At 44.8% G+C, this 24,983-nt stretch overlaps 1 protein-coding gene across 9 annotated transcripts in view; it reads right to left on the bottom strand.

The window, feature by feature from the left end:
- Positions 1-6,137: 6,137 nt before the first annotated feature.
- Positions 6,138-24,983, bottom strand: part of GPR143 (G protein-coupled receptor 143) — a 35,944-nt gene continuing 17,098 nt past the window's right edge. For 4 of the 9 annotated variants that reach the window (XM_085851765.1, XM_085851760.1, XM_085851762.1 and 1 more), the window contains 4 exons: positions 20,146-20,254; positions 15,150-15,267; positions 10,457-10,727; positions 6,138-10,358 (listed from right to left, as the gene is read on the bottom strand). In XM_085851765.1, the coding sequence (XP_085707891.1) occupies positions 10,321-10,358; positions 10,457-10,727; positions 15,150-15,267; positions 20,146-20,254 (536 nt within the window). In that variant the 3' untranslated portion in view covers positions 6,138-10,320. Of the gene's footprint in view, positions 10,359-10,456; positions 10,728-12,887; positions 14,873-15,149; positions 15,268-20,145; positions 20,255-24,983 lie in introns of those variants that run through there. The other 5 variants (XM_085851763.1, XM_085851764.1, XM_085851767.1 and 2 more) reach the window with 5 other exon arrangements.

Here is a 24,983-nt window from a genome sequence, read left to right as displayed (position 1 = left end):
TTCCCAAACGATGCACCGCAGCTTGATCTTTCCGACATCCTCCCTAAAATCGAGTCCATACAAGTGCTGAAAAGTGTAGGGGCCAGTACACACCCCTGACGAACTCAGTAACAACTGGAAATAAGTCAGAGATGGTACCACCACACTTCACAGCACTATCAGTACCAGAGTAGAGTTCAGACATCAGATCATTCAGTTTTGGTGGCACCCCACGAAGACCAAGAATTCTCCAGAGGACATCCCGATTCACTGAATCAAACGCTTTTCAGAGATCAACATAGGCTGCAAGCAGCCCCTGCCGAAACTCTCGTCTGCGTTTGGTGAGGACACGAAGAGCAAGGATATGGTCAATCGTTGACCTCTTTGGTGTAAAGCCTGACTGCTCTGGACGCTGGTGCTCAAGCAGATGGTGGCGAACCCTATCAAGAATTATCCGAGCAAAGACCTTGCCCGGCACTGAGAGCAGCGTCACCCCTCGGTAGTTGTTGCAGTCTTGGCGATCACCCTTCCCTTTCCAGAGAGGAACAACAAGGCCCCTCTTCCAGTCAGTTGGGATGATGCCTGTGTTCCAAGCAGAGCACAAAACTGCATACAACACGAGTGCAGCATTTCCACCAGCATTAAGAAGTTCAGCATGGATGCCACATATCCCTGGAGCTTTACCAGTTTCAACCGGTTCACCGCAGCCTGTGTTTCCACAAGCGAAGGTGGACCACAGTTGATTGGAGGGTCAGCAACAGGGATTGCAACACCCTTGATGTCCAACTCGACAGCTGGGGGATCAGCCTGGTACAACCGCTCAAAGTAACCGGCCCAGCGGGCCTTCACTTCAGACTCCTCTGTCAAGAGTCTACCACACTCTGCTCTAACTGCAGTGCTCCGAGGGATGGGCTTGGATGAACGCAATGCGCGAATTCCCCTGTAAGCGGGACGAGAATCACCTGTCCACAGGTGATGCTCTACCCCCTCACAGTTTCCTCGCACATAGGCCTCCTTGTCCACCCTCAGTGCACGTACAGTTTTACGCCTCAGCTCCCTAAACAGCTCAGCTCTGCCATTCAGCCTGGCCCTGCGACTCTAGTCGATGGTATCCAGTATCCCTTGAGAGACAAAATTCTTCTTTGCCCTGCAGTGAGTTCCAAGACATCCACCGGCAACATCAAGGACGGTGGTCCTGAAGGCACTCCACAACTCTTCAGGACCCCCCAAAGCACCCAGACACCCAAAATGTCCACTCAGCCTGTTTGCAAACTCCTCAGCTACTCTCTCATCCTTGAACTTGCCAACATCCAGCCTAGGCTGGGATGGCACCATTCTCCAGGATTTAAGGTGCAGCTTTAGAGTTGCTACAACAAGCCTGTGGTCAGTATTGAGGAAATGAGCACTCCGGTAGACCCTGCAGTTCTGGATCATCCTCCAGCGACCGTCAATGAGGACATGGTCAATCTCCTTTGCCACACCGCCAGCATTGGAATACCAAGTCCAGCGATGAGCTTGTGGGCGCTGAAACCATGAACCAGCCACCCTAAGTCCATGACTTGTTGCAAAGTCAAGGAACTTTGTGCTATTCTGGTTCATAGTTCCTGACCCATGGGGACCAACACACGTCTCATAACCATCCCTATCAGTTTCAGTCGATACATTGAAATCCCCCAAGACTAGAAGCGTATCTTGTCTACGGCACTGATCAACCACAGACTCGAGCGTGGCGTAGAATGCATTCTTCACAGTGAGGTCAATCGCCTCAGTCGGAGCATAGACAGAGACCAGGGAAATGACACCGAAGGAGTGACGAATCCTCAGTCTCATAATACGCTCGTTGACCGGTGTTACCTCAATTATCATTTGGGTCAGCTTATTGGACACAGCTGCAGCAACTCCTTGAGTATGGTAACCATCAGAGCAACCAGACCAATAGTAGGTGTAACCACCCACCATTATCTCGCCGCAATCCGGTCTCCGAACCTCAGAGAGTCTTGCAATACCGATGTCCAAACGCTTGAGCTCAGATGATAACAGAGACAGGTGATCATCCTCTCTTAGGGAAAGGACATTCCAGGCACCCACTCGAAGGGACCGCCTCAGGTTAACCCAAGGAGACCGCCGTCTGGTGGACGACACCTCAGCACCACCCCAACACACACTACCGCAATCTGACCTGGGAAGGTTACCCCGTGGTTTCCCTCCTATCATCATAGATTGGGGGTCCCGAAGGCTTTGCCCCAATCCCGTCATCCAGTGAGCTGCCCTGCGAAGGGAAGCTGCACAGGAGGTACTCCCACAGAGTGGGTTTTCAGATTTTTTTGCATTTTTGTGTTTTGCGGAATGAAGGGTTTTACGGTGGCCGGAGTGCAAATCCTGCCAACAACCTCCTCATAAAATGCAACCCAACTGCAGGAGGCAGACACAGTTGGGCACTCAATATGGATGGCCGTTGGCTCACAAGAAGCAACTCCACCCTTTGACAGGTTTTGTTTTTCATCCTACTGGGTGTCCATATCCAAACACCCTCCTCACCAGAAAACCTGGTGGGGGAGATGGTTTCGTCACCGACAACCCGACCATGGAACAGGTTAGTACAGGTTTACATGGTACCTGTAGCAGGTCACAGATCTAACCTGACCTGACAGGGAAGTACCTTCACTTTAGAATAAACCCATGTATGTCGAGTGCAGCCATACCTGGCTTGCATGTATGTGGAATCGTACCTATCCCAGCAGGCTGGTTTCAACGAATAATTCAATAAATAAACCAATGTCACCCGCAGGGTGACCCGTATCTTGCCAAAAGGTGACCACGTGTGACTTCTTTAAGGTCACACTGAGGTGAACAGAGCTGCTATCCACCAGGAGCGACTCCTTGACGAATATCTGCCTACGAGAGATTCCGATGAGAATCGTTCTACAGAGTAACCATGAAAAATATGCGTTTGCCTCATAACGTCACCAAATGACGTCATAATGTCTCAAGCTTGACATATCTAGAAAGCACTCATCGAGGTGTTCAATTTGAGATACTTCATGATATGGTTCCTAAAACTTGAAAATTTGACCTTGGGGTGAAATATGTTTGACCTTAGGCGCTAACCATGAAGGTCAAGGCCAATCGCCACCAAAAATTAATCAGCTGAGCGCCAGACCATGAACTATATTCCCATGAAGTTTGAAGACGATCCGATCAAAATTACTCAAAAAATAAGGGTTTCGTCGACTCCCCTGATTTGCGACAAAGTGACCTTGACCTTCAAAATTTTGTGCACTGAAAGGGACCTCTATAGGCCTCTGATATGCGAAGTTACAAAAATTTCCAATGATAACTGTGCTCTGCAGAACTTTTTATACGTGATTACAGACAAACAAACATACAAGCTGACTAACATATCTTGCAAAAACTTCGTTTTGGCAAGATAATAAGCTGCAAAATGTGGGTGCAGGTTTTTCACATTGTTTGATTTTAAAATCACCTCCTTGCGCCTTGAAATGATGCAATATTAATCTTTAGTATTTTACTTGTATGTCCCTGTAAGTTTCTTTTTTAATGGAAAGGTTCAACAGTCATATTTTATATTTTGTGGCCATGGTATAGCCCTTTATTGTGCATACATGTATTGGATTTGTACATGACTACGATAGGGTAGTAAAGGGATAAATAATTGCCTCGTGATTGTTGTGCATACACGGCTCAGAAGCACAATTTCTTTTCCGCGAAACAATCACAGGAATTAAGACGATCAGTGAGATAGCAAACACATGTGCACAATGCATTTGTACGTACTTTATACGGCGCGTGACATCTAATCAATCCACTCTGTGCGAGTCGCGGTCTGGAGATGACGTCAACGGTCACGAACTCAACTTTTTTGAGGGGCGGGGCATAGCAAGTTGTGAAAAAGCACTACACATGTTCGAAATATTGGTCTAATTATCCCACTGTTGATTAAAAAAAAGAAATGGGTGATTTCTTCACTTGGAAGGTCAAGTTAATATATAAATAACCAGAAACTTTTGAGTGTCATGGGGCCTTTAAGTCTTGAATTTGAATCCATTTCTATGAAAAGAATACCATTTCCAATAATAAATGTCAATATGTGTCAGTCAGTCAGTGTGTGTGTGTGTCCCCTCCATAACTTCAAAGCCATGAAACTTAGCAGCCTGAAACTTTACTTACATACTAAGGGAACGCCAAGGAAGTGCAAGAGTGAAAATTAGGTGTTTGGGTTAATTAAAACACCCCTTTTGAAGATAATTAACGGTCTTATTTAATTATATCCTTTATCATGCGCATCCTCAGGCACTTCACTCTCTCGCGATGCGGTCTTAATTTGACATTTTTTTTGGCCTGCTCAACAATGTCTCGATTTAGAACAGGCTGCAACACTTACTTAATGATTTTTTTCACTTTCCGCACTCATATCATCGATTTCCTGATCATCATACCTATGAAATCACTGGATACATTGCAATGCTGATAAATGCCAGGAGACGCCAGGGTTCGTGGGTTTATTTCATTAACCTCTAGAATCTCTTAAACTAAGCCAAATTACAAAATTTAAGCTCCACTATTGAATGTAGCAGCAGTTCTGACTGCTACAAGGTGTGCATTTGCCCAATTCGGACATAGTTTGACATTTTGGGTATTTTCGGGAGGTTTTTAATATAACCGATTGGCGATCACTAATCGCTTGCCAAGCCAGCTGTTTCTGATAAACCATTTCGTTGGAGTACTTCCTTGAGTGCTTAAGCCACCTGGTGAGTGTTCCACAACATTTGCATTGTCACTGAATACTGTATATCGATTGACTTGAACGAAGTTCAAGGGCCACTTGCCTGCGTTGGCCCTGCATTGTTCTGCGGTGCATCGGACAGTGGCGAGCTCACTGAAAATGTGCAATTTTATTTTACACCACGTTTCCACTTTTTGCAAGATCTTCTTTTATTATATGACCCATCTCCAGCATAAATAAAAACATAAAAAATTAAACATTTCATTTTAAAAAGTTTCTTCAACTGTTTCATTGGAGTGCTTGGTTAAGCCACTTGGCATGCGCTCTTCAAGCTTCGATGGTGATACCGCAGTTCAATACCGGAGTCAGGAAGGCAAAATCAATTACATGATTACAATGAGTAAAAAAATGTTTTCAGTTGTTATAAAGCAATGAATCGCCACATCACAGCAGCAGAGCCAAGAAGTACACACACGCTCTAAGCTGTCTAACCAGGGTTCGAATCCCGACCCAGCTATAAACTGTCATCCCGGTGTTTCATCAATGTGTGCGCCCTCTCTCAGATGAACGTTAAACTGGATGTCACATTTGCCAGAATACCACCCCCCACATCCCCTTTCCTCTCCCCCCTATCCCATCCCTCTCTCTCTCTTCCACCCCTATCTCTCATACCCCTCCCCTTTCCTCTTCCTCACAGCCCTCCCCCTACTTCCCCATCCACTTTCTGTGAAGGAGTGACGGTTTAGTTTTGAATTTAAAACTGCTTCCCCATAGGGTAGCATGTACGAATCAGATTGGGAGTGAACCGACTGGAGGGGTGCAAAGGTCGCTGCATGTGCAAGCATACATGCATGCAGGCAGGATTTTGCCAGGTAGATAGCGTGGGTTTTAAATGCTCCCACCCGGTTTCATATAAAACTCGGCAATTAAAAAGAAAACGTTGCTGTTTGGGGGTGTTTTATTGCCCTTCCCCTCATACTGCCTTTTCCTCCCTTTCCCTCACACCGCATTCGCTTCCCCTCATGCTGCCTTACCTTCCCTTGCCCTCAAGTTACCTTCCCTTCCCTTCATGCTGCCTTTCCTCAACTTCCCCTCACGCTTAACCCCTCCCCTCTTCACCCCCACGAACATCTCCCAGCAGTCTCCACGTGCTGTTTTAACATACCCCATTTCATTCAATCCTATACTACCCCTTTCCCCTTAAGTCCCACTACCAAATGCAAGTTGAGAACCTCTCCCCTCATGCTTACCTCCTCAAAAGTGCCCCTCTTCCTCACTCCCACCACCCCTCCACCCCACTGAAGTGTACAATGAAAGTGTACAATGACATTTAGTGAGGCTTCGCTCTCCCCACTCCTAGCTCCCACACCCCTCCTCCCTTCTCCCTCCTCTCTCTCCCCCTCTTCAATCCCTCCCCTTCATTCTCTCTCACTGCTCTTCCTCTTTCTCCCCCACCCCCCTTAATATACCCGCCAGCGAAGCGACAAGTTGCATTTGCTGGTGTTTAATAAACACACCACATCCACCTCCATTCCCAAAGATTCTATCTCTATCAGGAAGTCGTTTTGACTTCCGATGTAGGGATGGTACGGACACTCCACAGGTTTATTGCAACACAAATCCCAAAGCCTGGTGTTGGTTAATGGTTAGGGTGGCTGGCTTAACATCTCAGGTTCTTGAATTTGAGCCTGTCGTGCCATTGAAATAGCACCTGGTGGATTGACTCAGGCTGTCATCCTTCCGGGGTCAGCAAAATGAGTACCAGCTTACTAGTAATAGGGGCACTGCATCAGCGGCACAGCCATGCTTCCATAAAATAATGCAACCAGCATCCACAGGCTGCATATGAAACAACACACATCCTCAAAAAAAACCAAAAAAACACCAAGATACTAATTTATAAACCTATAAAGTCCCTCCCAGTCCATCATCTGTGGAGGATTTCACATACAATACGACTCATTAAACTTTGGGCCAAATCACTGAGCTTCAAAACTGTTCTTAAATTGCAATAAAACTGTTGCAACAATAAATAAATTGCAACTATTGTTGCAACAAGATCAGATCTTCAATGTACTTAAATTGCTGTATTAGCAAAGCCAGGGAATCCATAATTACTTGCAATAACAAGTATACTGATTTACAACAGCCTGATCTCTGACAATCAGTTTAGATTCTGGCCAAGTCACTCAACTCTGGAGGGCTGACAGACAGGATGGCTTGGAGGTATGCGCACTCGCCTCCAAGCTTGCTAGTCTGTGTTTGAATCCCGAGCCAGCTATAACCTGTCATCCTGGTGTTTCACAGGCGGGGTAATTCAGCAATGTGTCTGCCATCTCTCGGATGGATGCTCGACGGGCGTCCCCACAGTAGTCATTGGTGGACGTTACAGATCCCACGGTGTCCTTCACTAAGAGTAAGCGATCTATCGCTGGCACCATGAACAAATTTAAAATTCCTGCTCTAACCAACAGATGGCCAAGTTTAATCAAAACTGTGTGTTTTGTTCAAGCAATAATGACTGAAGTGTTTACGGACTGCCTCACTCACTCACAGACACTGCTCGATCGCATAAGCTCCCCGGATTAAAGTCCAGGTGAGCTAAAAATTAGGTTAGTTCGGAGTCCAATGAGAAGTGCAAAGAGGAAATGAGCAACTTGGCAAGGAATAAGAAAGACAATAGCAAGGGACTTTCAAAATACACAAGGGGAAAAAGTACAGGTCAATGCAGGTGAGGGCCTATTGAGAAACAGCACAGGGAACCGGTGAGTGACGGAAGTGAGATGGCAGGCTTATTAAATAGCTATTTTGTTTTTTTAATTTGTGCCGGAGCAGATATGGTCTGTACCAGCAGCAGAAAATATCCATCTCAGTTTTGCGGTCTGGCTGTTAGACCAATACAGTTGGAAGGGGAAGGACAGCTTGAAAAGTGAAGGGAAGACGAGGCTCCAGGGCCAGCTAAGTGCACCTTGGAAAGTATGAAGGAGGTAGCAGAGCATATCAGTGAAATATTAACCAATATCTTCAATATTTTGCATGAGTCCTTAAAGGAAAGTGTGGAGAAATATAGAACTGCAAGTTTAACTTTGGTGACGGGGAGGGTATTGGCGACGATGATTAAGCATCAAATGAGGAACCATTTAGACAGTTGTAATTCTTTGAGTGAGTTCGTGATTGGGTAAAAGTGAAGGGAGTGCAGTCGATGCAATAATACACAGAACTTCCAGAAGGCACTTGATCAGGTACAACAAGAGGCTGCTAAGGTTGTGTTGTGCAGTCAAACAGTTTGTGCTCGTTGTAAAAGCTAATTACAAATGAGGTATAATAAAGGAGGAATTAGAGGAATTGTTAAGTGTAAATTCATATGCAGTAGTTCAATAATTTGTTTATTTTTAGCTCACTAGGAATGCTGGGGAGCTTATGGGATGGAGCGTTGTCTGTCCACAAATACTTTCAACTTCTTCTCTGAAACTACACATAGGATTTCGATGAAACTTGACCACAACCTTCATCACCGATGATGTACCAAAGTTTATACACACAATTGCGATGAAACTTGACTACAACCTTCAGCAACCATGGTGTACCAAAGTTTGTTCATGGCATTCAAAAATCCGGCTCTAAGGGGGTGTAAGGGGGGTTTGCCCACCAAAATATGAGGCCCCGCGAGGAGTGATGTAAGCGACATTTTTTTTTAATGATGTGATGATGATGGGCTCGGATGATAGGGTAAGGGTTAAAAATAGTGCTATATGGCATTAACTCCAAAATGGCCGATGTGTCCCTTACATCACTCCTCGTGGCACCTCATGTATGTATTTGCTTTTTTCTCCCAAACAATACACAATTTCGATGAAACTTGACCACCACCTTCATCACCCATGATGGACTAAAGATTGTTCACACCATTAAAAAAAAAAATTTGGGTCGAAGGATGTCAACAGGAGGGTTGTCCCCCAAAAGAGGTATTTGATTTCTTCTCAGAAATTACACACACACACACACAATACCCATGAAATTTGACCACCGCCTTCATCACCCGTGATGTACTAAAGTTTGTTCATGGCTAAAAATATTGGGGTCCAAGGGAGTCGACGTAGGGATTGCCCCCCAAAAGAGGTATTTGCTTTCTTTATTCTCAGAAACTACACACACACAATACCCATCAAACTTGACCACCACCTTCATCACCCATGATGCACTAAAGTTTCATCATTATCACACCATTTGAAAGCCTTTATCCCTGAGTATGGGTCAGCTTTTTGCAGACTCCAATCATGGTACCCTTTCTTGTGGCAATGTTTTTACGGCCGGATGCCCTTCCTGACGCCCACCTTTAGTTGCCTTCGACACGCAGTGATAATTACCAGTGTCCTGGTGCTCATTTCGCCGACCTCGGAAGGATGACAGGCTGAGTCAACCCCCCTGATATTAATTCAGTGGCCAGCGGGGCTCTAACTCAGGACCCCGAGGATCCCAAGCCACCACCCTAACCACAGCCAACACCAGGCATTGATGTACTAAAATTTGTTCATGACATTAAAAATTTTTGGGTCTCAGGGATTCTACATGGGGGTTGCCCCCCAACAATATGTATTTGCTTTCTTCTCTGAAACCACACAATTTCGATGAAACTTGACCACAACTTTTATCACCCACGATGTACCAAAGTTTGTTCATGGCATGGAAAAAATAAAATAAAAAAACATCCAGAGGTATTTACTTTCTTCTCCATTATATATTTTGTGGGTCATCCATGCCTTCCAGTTGTTCCCTGGTTATCTTATCCAGCCACTTCCAGGTGAGTGCTCAGGGGTATTGCCCCTATGTTTGTGAATATACTCGCTCACTTCCTTCCATTAATATACATGGTGTGAGTTTGCATTCATGAAAGTAAATGGTCACAATTGCAAGGGTGATATCGCTTGACCAATCAATCCCTGGAATTGGATCATAGCAAGAAGGGCCTTTGGGCCGTCCGAGCTATGGCACATCATTTGTTCAGAAAAGTTAATAGGACCTTTGGGAGGTGTCCAGACCACAGCTCATGACCTGTCTACAACTTACCGTATATATACACATAGGACAGCCAGATTTTGATCCTTATGTGAAGGAAGAAGTGCTTCGTGATGCCAGTACTGTATCAGGACTCCCTGCAGGTACTGCACAGATTTTTGCCAGATTAGACTCCACAGAGGAACAAATCCAGCACCAAACAGCTCAGAAGAAGTCAATTGACAGCTATCTTCCTTCTCTCAACACCACTTGACCTTCCACAGATGTCTCCTATCCAAATATTAAACCAGGCTGGATGCCCCTGAGCTTCTATGATCTGATGGAGGTGGTCACATTCTGGCCAATAGGTTGCAGGACAAAGAAATAATTTGTGATCGAAAATATGAACACAAAGATAAAGGGAAGAAGAAGAGACTGTAAAGAGAGGAGAGAAAGATGGAGATAGAGAGAGAGAGAGAGAGAGAAAAGTTAGTCTTGAATTTTACTTTTTCACATTTACCGATATTAGCCATCACAACCCTGTTTTAGTAGTATGATCAAGTAGAGACCTTCGAAGGATTTTGTAATCATTAGAGATTCAGTCATACAGTCTCCAGCTCAGAGGCCTTTTCCTCAGCACCTGCAAAGCAAACAAAAATACATCATAAAAGGTTCCAGGTACATCAAAAACAAAATGGTGAAGAGTATGCCAGAAGGCTAAAATCTTGGGATATTTACTTTCCACGGTGAGATTACACAAGGAATCCAGTGTATGTGTGCCAGATGTCATGAGATCTTCTATAACTCTGCCTCCATTATCATGAAACGTACAAACATCATCATCGAGTGGAGGGTGCGAGAGCTCATTAAGGCCGCTTTCCAATCGTGTGATTACTCGTGATGACCAAACGGGCTCAAGACGTCTTTTCCAGAAGGCAAGACCAGTGCAACCTCTCCATCCATAATAAACCAAAGAGTTCAGCAGGCCTTGCATGGGGTTGATTATGGCCTGAAAATAACAAGAGGGAAGTAGGACCCAACATGGAGTGTGTTACTGTCAGCAGATAAAATTAAAATTAAATTATTCTCGACAATTTGATCCAACAATTAAATACAAGATAAAGTCTCATCAAAGAATGAGGTGATGAAGGGTAAAAAGGCAACAAACTGATAATGGAGCAGTGGGACCATAAGTAGACGAGAGAGAGAGAGAGAGAGCGAGAGAGACAGACGGAGAGAGTGAGAGAGACAGACGGAGAGAGTGAGAGAGACAGACGGAGAGAGTGAGAGAGACAGACGGAGAGAGTGAGAGAGACAGACGGAGAGAGTGAGAGAGACAGACGGAGAGAGTGAGAGAGACAGACGGAGAGAGTGAGAGAGACAGACGGAGAGAGTGAGAGAGACAGACGGAGAGAGTGAGAGAGACAGACGGAGAGAGTGAGAGAGACAGACGGAGAGAGTGAGAGAGACAGACGGAGAGAGTGAGAGAGACAGACGGAGAGAGTGAGAGAGACAGACGGAGAGAGTGAGAGAGACAGACGGAGAGAGTGAGAGAGACAGACGGAGAGAGTGAGAGAGACAGACGGAGAGAGTGAGAGAGACAGACGGAGAGAGTGAGAGAGACAGACGGAGAGAGTGAGAGAGACAGACGGAGAGAGTGAGAGAGACAGACGGAGAGAGTGAGAGAGACAGACGGAGAGAGTGAGAGAGACAGACGGAGAGAGTGAGAGACAGACGGAGGGAGTGAGAGACAGACGGAGGGAGTGAGAGACAGACGGAGAGAGTGAGAGACAGATAGAGAGAGACAGAGAGAGTGAGAGACAGAGAAAGAAAAGCAACCTGCAAGTAAGAGTGATTGGTTAGGTATGGTTAATTGGGGTAAAAAAGATCATGGGTAGGGATTAGAAATGAGGACATTGTGCTGCGCCACCTGCTCGAAGCCTGGAAAGGAAGATGATGATTGCACAGGAAGTTTGAGGAAAGCAGTTCCACAAACGAGAGAAAAGAGAAATAAGTGGTAGAGTGCGGTAAAGTCTGGATTGTTTTTGGAGGGGCAGGTCTGAGAGAGCAGAGGGAGCCCCAAAATTTGCTGCACCACATTATTCCTCAAACGTTTCTTACCTTTATAAGGGTTTACTTATAAGGAGTAGGGGAGAAAGGAGAGGAGGTTGAAAACAGAAAGGCCACTGACTTGCCTGCTGTATCAGAGCAAGAGGCCTTAAGCTTCGGCTTCAATAATGTTTACGTAATATTAATGTCCACAATGTTGATAGCTTTAGATTGTATTGATTGCAGGAGAGACAAAAATATTAATGTGTTGCAAGTGGATGTTTCCATTCGATTCATCGTATTTATAATATAATATGGGGTGTTGAAAAAGTTTTACAAACGAGATACTCGCAATAATTCACGATATGCTAAAATAAAAGCATAATGTGTGTATGTATGCATTATATGCTCATATGTGTATGTACACGTATTGTTGTGGGCCTGGGGTCGGGTGAGAAGACCACTCGGTGGGGGAAGCTATCTCGGTTCCCACCAGACTCCCCGGAATTGCAGGCCGTCGCACACGGATAATTCCGTGACGCGGCGGGTCGCTTAACCGACCGTGGATGCCAATAACTCAATCGCGTGACCTAGGGTCCTCCTGTCTATGGGTTAATCGGGTTACCTAATTAATCACGTGGTTTAATTACCAGGGAACACGCCCTCGATAGGCCTTGTCCGAACCGGATCACTCTACCGGAATGGATCACTGTACTGGATTGGATGCAGCCGAGCGACACTGCCAAGGATGTACTAGCTAAAAGGAACGGATCGTTGGGAATAAAGTCCCGGCTCAACTAGGATTCGGACCATGCTGGATCAATGGAAAAAAAGACAAAAACGAGCAGGGAACATTCCTCATAATAATTTATTAAACATGGGCGAGGAATGGTATGTGGCACGATCAAGATTTATTGGGGTGTGTTGTGCAGAGATATGGGAGAGAGGTGTGGTGCAGCAAATAAACAAGCAACTTACAAAAGGGACACAGAGCAGACTTAATGCGAAAATAGTAACAATAACGATCTTCTGCAGTCTTACTTAAGCAGACAGGCACCAGGACACACACACACACACACACACACACACACACACACACACACACACACACACACACACACACACACACACACACACACACACACACACACACACACACACACACACACACACACACACACACGAAGAGGGAGTATTGAAAGGGAAAGGAGTTGACGCGATGTTATTGGTACCTTTGTGCTTCATAGCACGGTGCGCCACCAATACGTTTCGGGGGGGGGGATGCTCCATAGTGCGGCACCCAACAGCTGGCGTGTCGTCTCTGGCTTCAGCAGAGCATGTGGAGGCCGTGTTCGTGAAGGAGGAGCTTGCGTGGAGAAGGGGCAGAGTTCAGGGTGCGTGGATGAAGTGGTAGGCGGGACCAGGTAGGCGGGTGGGGTTGAGGTGTGGGCGGAGATGAGGAGGTGGAGTTCAGACAGCAGGAGGCGGGTTGTGCCGAGGGAAGAGGGCGAGGCCAGATTGAGTGAGCGAAAGACAGAGAGAGGCGGAGGGACTGCTCCGACCGTTTTAGGACTTGCAGCGCGGGGAGAGGGGCCACCCCGAAGCGATACGTCATCACCTGAATTGGGCGCTCCGATTGGCCCCGACCCCTCACGTGACTTGCTAACTTTGGCCAGAAACCACCTCACTTCGTTTCCGGCAAGGTCATCCCAGACAGCGAACATATTTCGCTCCGACCACACGACATGACATGAATCGTCCACACCGAAATTGGCACCCGAATCATCCTACAAAAACCCCCAGGGCCGTGCCCTGGCAACCGGCCGAGGATCCCGCATGCCCGCTCGGGCGCCCGACCAGCGCCGATCAACGCGCCCCGCACTGTACATTATTCCCCCGCTCGATCACAGCTTCGCTGGCCGTAGAGACGAGAAGACATTCACCATCCGTGGGGAATCCGTTGCTACCAGCGAGGGCCGAAGATACATCGTTATGGATAAATCCATGCATGTTTCATGAGCGGCGTACATGTCTGCCTTCGTGCACATTCTATACAGTGTGCGGGGTTCGGACATTACGCACGTGGTCAGTGCTCGCGTTCGCCCGATTCTGCTAGCGTGTGCGCGGGGCGAACACCGATATGTTTCAGATACTTGGTTGAAAAGGAACAAGTCGTTTCAACCTCGCACACCCGCATCTCACCCAACGTGGCGTGGAGTTGCCTTTATCGGCCTGCTTACGCGTTTCGTGCAGCATGGGCGTCGTGCTGGCTGTGTTTCCTGTGTTGTGAAAAACACCATTCGTGCAGCCTCTTCAGAGGTATTCATTCGTATGCCTTTTTCATGCAACCGGCGATCTTCCCCAGATCATCGGAAGCGAGTCGATAATCCCGCACTGCTAAACGCACTATATGACTTGCTGCACATGTTGGGTTTAGGGCTCGCTTGGGAACGAGGGCTCTGCACCGTCGCTTCCTCACAGCGGCGCCGCACGCGCTGGCCTCCATGAGGGCCCACCTCACAGCTAAGGCGCACGTGGCTGATTTACCTCAGGAATAATCAGACGAAAAGAAGAGTAGGGACGAAATGAAGAAAAAAAAATGATGTAAGCAACTCCAGCTATGAGATCATCGCAACGCACTCCCTTGCTGTCCCGCTCGACAAAAGGATAGGGACTATCTACACGTATATTGATGGAATAACTGTCTTGGGACCACTGTCTGTTGGATGCATGCGGTTCCGAGAACCGCAACAGTATAATATACTGTTACGCCGGAAGCTTGCAAACGTGATATGCTTCCGTGCCGAGATATTTCATCTCGCAAATAGCTGAAAGGTTCAAAACTAAACTGCATTCAGTAATCACAACTTATATCGTTCCCCAAGGTCACCCAACCAAAAGCCGAATGATGGAAAACGTTTCTTACCTTTATAAGGGTTTACTTATAAAGGAGTAGGGGAGAAGGTGGAAGGGAAGTGGAGAATGGACAAACCAAGCGAGTCAACAGGCACAAGAGCATGGAGAAGGGGGAATATTCTGATTCTGGTGTACTGTACTCTTTGAACGAGGAAGCACGGAGACGCAATCCAAGTTCTGCCCCTCTTCCTGCAGAAGAATAATGTGGTGCAACAAATATCAGGGAAATTTATCCAGGGGTTTGGAAAAGTATAAGGAACAAATAAACACGCATAATGTACATTGGGTTGAGGCAGTTGGGTTTATCCATTGTTCATTCAGAGCGACAGCCAACCATCAATTTGTACAAACACGAAAGAGCAGACAGCCTTTGGTGACATTCATTTGTGGTCCATGGACTTCCTTATCCATACTTTCACATTCTGCAAGTCCAAGAAAGAAAAGTTCCATCAACAAGGAGTCTTACCATCATGTTCCACGTCATTAAAATTGTGATCTTGATATTTTCATTGATCTTCCGTTCAAAGCCGGGGTACAATTCTTTCACAAAGAGCAATACTTCATTGATAACGTTTGGTAGCCAGCTGAAAAAAAACAGGAGGAACTCAGAATAGAATTATAAAACTATGATAACATGAGGATGTGAATGAAAACTGAAATGTCAAAATCCAGGGTGTCTGAAAAGTAAGTACCTATTTTTATTCTGGCATTGCTCCTCAAGTAAAGCAGTTATTGCAGTACCGTTTTCACTGATCTAATGGTTATTACTTACCATTCTTCCATACATCATTTTATTCTTCACCGATGCCATTTTATTTTACTTTCAGATGAACGATCATGGCTGAACATTTGCGTTTACGAGAACGGAGACAAAATGTCTAAAAGGTACGAGGTGTAGCAGTCTGTTGTCCAAGTTCAAAGGTGGTGGAGAAATGAGCATGACAGAACTGCAATCCTCAACCCTAACACCATCAAAAACTGGAGAGGATACAAAAATATGTGGGAGACCAACATCACATTCACCAGTAAATGTGCAGGTTGTGCAATACATGTTCATCCGAAGTTCATCAAAATCAGTGAGACAGGCATCCAGAGAAAGTAGCTTGATAAAGATAAAAAACTGGATGAACCTGAAAACAAAATTCGTGAAGTTCTCAGTAACGTCCTGAGACATTTCTTGGAAAGGTCAGGAGAGAACCCCTCAGTGAAATTACGTAAAGTGTGCGAGAAACATAGGAGCCTCAGTGGAATTTTAATTACTAGCTGAAGGACTCGTCTACAGCAAGCACTTCAGTACTGTTCTTCTCAAATAGCTCATGTATGACATTAACATGTTCTGTGATTGTTGCATTATTTAATTAGTGCCAAATTAAATTTTGTGTGCACAGTTATGGTAATAATTGAATTCTTGCTTCAGTTTCTCATCCACTTCTGGGCGAGCACACGCACCACCAGGGGGGCACTATTTTGGCAATATGGGTACGTACAGTTGTGGCCAAAAATATTGGCACCCTTGCACTTTAAAAAAAAAACCAAAAAAAAAAACCGCACCATTTCTGCCAGAAAATTGTTGAAATAAAAAAAAATATTTTGGTGTCCACATATGTATTTATTTGGTTTGCAGTGGAACAAAACAAAAAAAAGCTGAAAAAAAAATTACAAATTTTACCTTATTCCACATATAAATCCACAACTTTTAGAAGTTGTTAGAAATAATTAGATTTAAAGCAGATGATTCTCTTTTACTTTAGAATTGAACTCACATGTGGTGAGTTGCAGGTGCCTGCAACATAAAAATCACTCATTCAACCAGTTTCAAAAAGAGAAAAAGGAGTCATTGTATTGTTTTGTGTCACTGTATGTACTGCAATGAGAATGGAGAAAAGAAAGAAAATCAGAGAATTGTCTGAGGAGGTCAGACACAAGATTGTCACCAGCATGGACAATCTCAAGGCTACAAGTTAATCTCCAGAGACTTTGTTGTTCCTGTGTCCATCAATGTTATCAGGAAGTTTAAGGCCCATGGCACTGTAGCAAACCTCCCTGGACGTGGCCACAAGAGAAAAACTTGATCAAAGATTGCAGTGAAGGATTGTTCAAATTGTAGAAAAAGCACCTCGATCAACTGCAAAACAGATTCGAGTGGACCTTCCGACACAAGGTACAACAGTTTCAACTCGCACCATCTGTCGCCAACTCAATGAAAGGGGGTTATAGGGAAGGAGACCCAGGAGGACCCCACTGCTGAGAGAGAGAGACATAACAAAGCCTGACTGGAGTTTGCCAAAACACATCTGAGCAAGCCAAAATCCTTATGGGAGAATGTCCTGCGGACAGATGAGACCAAATTGGAGCTTTTTGGTAAAGCACATCTCCTCCATGTTTACAGAAAACAAAATGATGCCTTCAAAGAAAAGAACACATTCCCTAATCAAACATAGAGGAGGTTCAGTGAGGTTTTGGGGTTGCTGTGCTGCCTCTAGCACTGGGTGCCTTGAATGTGTGTATGGCATAATGAAATCAGGAGATTATCAAGGCATTTTGGAGCACAATGTTCAACCTAGTGTCAGAAAGCTGGGTCTCCGTTAAAAGTCATGGGTATTGCAGAACAATGATCCCAAACACACTTCAAAAAGCACCCAGGAATGGTTCAAGACAAAAAAATGCTGGACTGTTCTGAAGTGGCCAGCAGTGAGTCCAGATCTAAATTCCATTGAACACCTTTGGGGAGGTCTGAAAACAGCAGTTGGGAGAAAACACCCTTCAAATATGGGAGAACTGTCCAGAGCAGTTTGCACAAGAGTGGGTCAAACTGTCATTAGAGAGGTGGAGGAAGCTCATTCATGGCTGGAGGAAGTGCTTGACTGCAGTTATTTTGTCCAAAGGATGTGTTACCAAAAATTAAGTCTTGCATGTCAATAATTTTGTCAATGCCATTTCTTCTTACTTTCTGATTTAAAAGGATATATTAAGTTCTGAATCAATAAACAAAGGTTCTGTAATATTAACAGTGAAATAAAGAATTGTGGAGACCAAATACTTTTGTCAATTTCAACTTATTTTTAGAGGAAATTGTGAGTTATTTGAAAAAAGTGCAAGGGTGCCAATATTTTTGGCCATGACTGTATACTATATTCTGCTTTAGCACGAAAGCAAACACATTGTCACGTAATTGCGAGTCAGGACCCGCAACATGTAATAAGATGACCAAATCCAAGGAGGCAACCACAGCCCAAGTCACAGAGCCGGTTATGGGCCGCATTCCATTGGTTTGGAGGAAACAGCACTCGTGCCAAAGTATTGATCATAGAAAACCAAGTCTTTATTAATAATTTACAAACTTTACCCAAATTACCCAGATTATCTTAATGTTTGTTATTGGGCCACGAAAACACCTTGGACCATTTTTGTGGGCCATGAAGGCCGAACATCTTGTGAAAGCCAACAAGGGCCGGCTGCTGCTGATTTGTTGGGTGCTGACAGGCCCTGCGGCCACTGAGGACACTTGCAGTCCCGTGACCCACGGCCCTAATAAACAGCGTTGGGTAGGGAAGTGATACCGGGTAAGGGGTGCCAAACAATAAAAACTTCGTGGACATGTAAAGAGAAAGAATAATAATAAGAAGAACCCCTTCCTGCTACACTCACCCCCCAATCCCACACCACACGTTTTTTAAAATGTACATCCGGATATTGAGTATACGTAATGTGTATTAGTGAGCAAATGCGTAGGATTCATGGAACGACACATTGGATTTGGGATGGACTCTGTTTTTTGAATTATTGCACGCGGTTTTATACGAGAGTGGGAAGTCGTACTGTATGGTAGGTGGAAACATACTTCACGCTACTCCGCCCTTCTGGACATCGAATCAGCAGAGTCTGAAGAAGGAGGGTAGGGGTCGAGTTGGGGGGAATACCTTCTCGGGGGTAACTTTGCATAATATAGCGATAGTTATTTCCCATCTTGCATATCTAAGAATAAGCCCGAGATATTTAATTGTGATATGGAATATGCATCATTTACATATAGAAAGATGTTGTCAACCTTCCCCACATGCGTGTGTCAAAAACCACTTTCCCTTCATACCCTTGTTAATGTTCTTGCTTTTGTAATCTTTCCTAAATGTGTCTTTAAAGCTCTGATAGGCCATCAGGTGGCAAATTTAGGTGGGAGCACCACCTTGACAGCAAAGTGCACCAAAGCTCAGCCCCACCCATGGACCGGTGAGGGCTGAAGGTATATAAAGGCATGTTGGCACAGTGGGGTGCCGACACAGAGGGAACTTAACAGTGGAACTTGCACGTGAGCTGCATTAAGGGTTTCCCCTGGAACGGGGCCTTGCAGCACAGCCGACAGCCATGCCCCCACCAAAGTAAATCGCACCCACTCTCCCCGTCGAGCCAGCTCCTGGCCATGGCCTGGAACCGTTCTTGCCTGCTCATGTCACCACTTGGGACTCATGCCCTCCCAGACACAGCCCATGTGTTTCTGTCCTGTCTGACTCCATCTATTGTCTATCTACTGAGGAGTATCTGAGGCCTTAAGGTTTAGGTTATTTAAGGATCCCGTTCATTCATTGACTCTGGGACATGTATGGGTTTGGGTCGTGTTAAATAATTGCTTATTTTTGTATTCCCACCCGTGTGTTCAATACACTTTAAAACCACTTGGTCTCTCGGCGAATTTGAGCGATTCTGCTCACTGGTAGAATTATGCATGTCTGTTGAAGGAGTGAATGGTTTTGAGCAGATAGTGCCTAATACGAGGATCGTACCTACGTCTGGCAATTTCACTCAGTCACCGTTAGAGTACCGATGCAAAGTACCGATGTGCATGATGCATCGACTGGCTCGGTGGTTCCATTGGAGTACGGTATCACAGCAAACAGGCCTGTGATCTGACTTGGAGCGCTTTGACGTGGTTCGCTTTGCTATAATTACATGAATTTTTTTTTTAGGAATCTTTTTATTTTTACATTGTGCAAACATAAATGATTAAAAAGTCCTCCCTCCTCCCCTAAAAAAACTGAAAAGTTGGGTGAACTAACTCAATACGAGAACAGAATTCTCAGTTTAATTGTTGAAACACCCAGTACATATACAATAACCAAACGATATGTCTGCCCATAAACTGCTCATACATACTGCATGTTTTATATTCTGTAGAGACAGTGTGATGTCCGAATATTCCTCTGAATAAAACATGATTTATGCCACTTGATTAGCAATGCCTTCCGGTCCACAGACATAAAAAAAGACACACACATTGTATGTCCATGTGAATCACTCCAACGATAAAGGCAGCAAAGGTCATCAAATATCAGAGTTTGCCAAAACAAAGGTCAAAGGGTGCCATTTTAAAGGCCTGCAGCCCCTCAACCATACCTCTGGATCCTCCTTTGTAATATGTTATACAAAACACTATTCAATGTGACCTAATTTGTGGCACACGACCTTACCAAATGTAAAACACGAGCATGATCTGCAGGAAACGAATCTTGACTGCACGTTCCAACTGCCTTTCATTCTCACTATAAATTCCATGCCTGCTCTTCAAAACAGATGACACTGCAAAACGAAGACATTTCACATGACATCTTTCTTGCTTAACTCTCAAGGTGAAAACAAAAATGACCACAACATTTGAGAAATTCTCTCTCTTACATTCTTTCAATGAAGATGAAGACTGACATTACAGTTATGCTTAAATTAATTCAGCCAAGGCTGAGTGAAGTGATCAGGTCGAGATACTCAAATTTATTCCCGATACGCAAAATACCCTGCAACCCATGCCGACAGAAAACTGATTTTTTGGAACGTTGGCCGCATTTTACATCCAATCATGTTACTTTGGTTAAAAATATAAAATAAAATAATCCATGGGTAGGTGCTCCTATGTTGAAAGTTTTGTGTTAGTTGCTCAAGCGGTTGAGGAGAAAATGAATTTAAAAGCGAATAAAAGTGAAAAAGTGACTGCGGAAGGGGGGGGGGGGGATTCCTGCTACTTGAAACACGGCAAGCTTGTAGAAAACTGATTTTTTGGAATGCCGACCGCATTTCCCATCCAATCATGTAACTTTGTATGAAGCCATTGCACACATTTCTTATTTTGTCAACTTGGTTACGTGATGACTGAAGGCCATAAAATGAATCTTTCCTTCGTGTTGGAAAAGATGCACAGAACACACTGCACAAATGCCAGCACATCTACACTTGCCACGAGGAATGGTTTGAGCCAAAATTTCCCGAAAATGTAATAGAGACCAGGTAAAGGCAGGAATGCCGAATCAATTTTCCAGGAATTCCTGAGAAACGATTTACCGGGAAGAAACACTGGCTTGGGCTCTATTTGTTTGAAAGCTTTTCTCAGCTCAATCTTGAGAAAATTAAGCTTGCACCATCTCTAATCTCTATCATACGTGGCGTGTTAGCGGTGTGGCACAATAGACAACATAGAAGGTAATGAGCACTGAAATATTATCCGGAACTTTGTGTTGACCAGTGGAGTCATTTTCAGTCGAGTCCTTTTTCATCTCATTCGTAGAAGGACCTCGGCTGAAGTCATAACATGATCAACGATGGATGTGGATGCGTATTACTTGTATTTAAAAACGAATATCCACCTCCATCTTCATTTATTCTTGAGATCAAATGACCAGCATAGTGAGGTTTCTCCTTGGACATCGGACTAAATAAAAATTTGAAGAAGTATTTTAACAATTTCACGAGAGCGAAGTCGATGGCACGCCATCACAAATCCCCACACTTACCACTTAAAGCAACATTGAAAGATGGCAAAAAGTTCAAAAAGTTTTATTTTTTTAAACCATCAAAAATCTTCTCTGAAATGGCTGAACAGATCAAGGCAAAAAAAATTTACACATATGACCACCTATCCATGAGGAACAAAATGGTCGCACAGGTGACGTCAAAGGTCACATGGTTTGGTAGCTATATCTGATTTACCCAAAAACATAAAAATCTTCTCCAGAACAGCTGGACAGATCGAGAGGAAACTTCACATTTATATTCCCCAAGGCATGCATGTACAAGGTTTTTAAAGAATAATTGATAAACACATGGTTTGGCAGCCATATTGGATTTAAGCAAAATATTTTAAAATGTTTTCTTTGGAACCGCTTAATCAATCCACATGAAACGTCACAATTATGATTTAGTAGTGATGGGGAATACATGTTTTAAATTTCAACTTGATCAGACACATGGTCTGGCAGCCAGAAGAGAGAGAGAGAGAGGGGTAGAGGGGTGGACAATTCTAATGACAATGTAAGCTTTGATCTTGTCGGCCCATGACCTTGAGAGAGAATTTTTAATAACTAAAATCTTGTAATACAAGGTCCTTGTTTGTACCCTAAGTACAGCTTGAATCTAGTTGTAGTAATGAGAGAATATAAAGTTACTTCTTCTTCTCTTGTCTGTAGCATGTGGCTGCAGCTTACCATCACTTTTTCAGAGCCTGGCAATAGTCCATTTGTCAGAGAAGTAACCTTGTTGTCATCAAAAGTGTATGGTTTTATGGTGGTTTCTTGTTCACAGGCATGCATAGACAAAATTAAGTTTGGTTGCCCGGATGGTAACCATAGGGAAATCTGTTATTTTTGCGCAAATACAAGATGGCCGTCATCGACCGGGCTGAAAATATAACTTTTAGGGAATGAACTTAAAATTACACGAGACATCTTTTCCATAGAATTTTGGCACGAGGAATCGATATTTAACCTTATTTTTGTGATTAGAAGTAAATTTGAGGTGAATGTTCGAGTTCCTGGCAATTGTTTGCCGTGCGAGATACATTTTGAATGACAACAAGGTCACTATTCTGACAACTGTACGCTCACATACGACATTAATGCGAGTTACTAATTCATTGTTTTGTTCTTCACTGGAGTATCTTCAGAAGTCATTGACTGATTTGGGAATGACTTATGTCCACATCTCTGTGGATCTCCAGCTCTACATGGTGGCTTGCCAAATCAAGTGGCATGACATTGATCGCTTTAAAAATGTGATTCTGAGGCCTGGGATAATGCACACTGTGCAGTCCTTCTGTGGTTGCATTGGCAAACTCATGCGTGGGTCTGATGTTGAGACTCTCATCAGTTCAGCATTCGGGGGCCTGGCAGGAATCATGAGTGGCAAGTCCTGGGTTCGATCAATGAGAGCCTTCCGGATGGTTTCGACTGCCCTTCTCATTTCCTTCCTCACCACCGGCCCCACGACATTCCAAGAGTTGTGCAGCTACCTTGAGACATGCAGACAGCACCCAACTGGGAAGCACTGGGTTGATAACTTCATCAAGCCTACTCTCCTTGTTCATCAACTTCTGCGGAGTGAGAGGGAGGCAGACTTCCTGTTGCAACAGCTAACACTTGAACGCATGCTTCCCTACTTCTTTGTTGCTGGTCACCATCACTAATCACCTTCTGGAGATGCGTTATCTGCTGCCACCAGATGCCAAGTCAGAGCTCATATCAGGTGCTTTTCTGTGTCGTCACCAGGAAGGTATTTGGAATGGTGTGAGCTCTGATCAGTTCGGTGAACAAACTGCTATTAGAATTGGCAAGGGTGGCCTCAAGGGTATGACTCTTTCTCCAGAGATGGTAGCAGAGTGGATCGATTCCTTTCCTGTCACTGCCTACATCCCAGATACAATGGAGCACATCTACCCTGACTCCTCAAACAAGGACAATGAAGACCAAGTGAGAGAAAAGGACACAAGAATCGGACCACGTCACAAGGAGGAGGGGAAGAAGAGGAGAGAACTTGATGCAGATGATAGGCGCCGGATTTTACTTGAATTGTCGAATGTATCTCATCCTCTTGAGAATCACTCACCATATCTGTACAACATTGTCAATGGTCGAATTGCTCCCTGAGAAGCTGAAGTGAATGTTGAGGATTCCATGGTTATAGGTCAGAAAATGGTTGCAGAGTTCCATGCATCCCTTCCAGGTGGATTCCATGCAACAATCTCATGCCCCATCAAGACAATGGAGCACTTACAGAAAGGAGTAAAAATTGGAAACAAGACGATCTTTGATCTGGAAACCATCTTCCTCAGGCTGCTGACTATTGGACAGCAAAGACAAATGGAGCTGGTACCTATCTTCCAGTTTGAGCTCTGCGCAGTACCCCCCTCACTGATTGATGAATATGGGTGCTTAAGGAAAGGCAACAAAGCACCACTGACACACAAACTCTGTGTTCAGGCACAACAGCCTCTGCAACCAGATGTTACCATTGTTGACGCGAGCCAACTTCTCTATCATATTGTCTGGCCCTTCAGGGGAACTGACTCAGTCTTAGTTGAGTCTATCAAGACGAGGCTGTCTACCATTGCTGGTCAGAAGATCTTGGTCTTTGACAAATATTATGATGTTTCTGCAAAGGACCATGAACGAGTGAGGCGTGCTGGCATTGGTTCCATCAACTATGACCTCACAATAAACACACCCCTGCCTCGTCGAGACGCCATCCTGAAAAACAAGCAGAACAAGTTGCAGCTGTCCAAGGTTTTGAGTACCTATAACTTTAGTGAAGGAGTTACTGTGGAGAGCCGTAGCCATGGTGCGTTCAACCATGATGAAGCAGACATTACAATGATCTCACACCTGCTCATGGCTGCTGAATGTAATGCAAGAGTGATACGTATCCTCTCTGATGACACTGATGTTTTTGTATTGATGGTTTACTGGGTTTACCAGCGCAACATCCAGGCCACAGTGCAGATGGAAAGGTGGGATGGAGCAATTTGGGATATCAACACCACCTGTGACCAGCTTGGCCCCAAGTGTCTGCAGCTTTTGGGAATGCACTACATCACTGGCTCAGATACCACGTCATACCCATACGGCAAGGGCAAAGTGTCAGCCCTGAAGACAATGAGAGCTGGCAACTTCCCTGGTTTGTACTCCGCACTTAGCGAGCTGAACGCAAGCCATGAACAGCTCACGGAAGCAGGGCGGACATTCTTGTGCCCTGTATGGTCAGCCAGAAGGTACCACGATGAGTGAGATGAGGTACTATATGTACACAAGGAAGTCTGGCAAGCCCCTCAAGCTCATGGCATTACCTCCAACTGAGATCAATCTCTTCCCACATATTTTGCGTGCACATCTACAGACAGTACTTGCAAAATCAGCTGATCAGCAGGCCCCACCTGAACTTGACATTACAAAATATGGATGGGACATCAGAGATGGAATCCCAGTGCCAGCAACTTCTGCTACTCCACCACCCCCTTTGGACCTCATGGATGTTGTGCAGTGTGGATGCA

This window comes from Eptatretus burgeri, chromosome 13, assembly GCF_056783735.1.
Source record: "Eptatretus burgeri isolate ZD-2024b chromosome 13, Ebu_testis_v1, whole genome shotgun sequence".
NCBI lineage: Eukaryota > Metazoa > Chordata > Myxini > Myxiniformes > Myxinidae > Eptatretus > Eptatretus burgeri.
The sequence above is the reverse complement of the archived record's forward strand: the minus strand, read 5'-3'. Positions and strand labels throughout refer to the sequence as shown.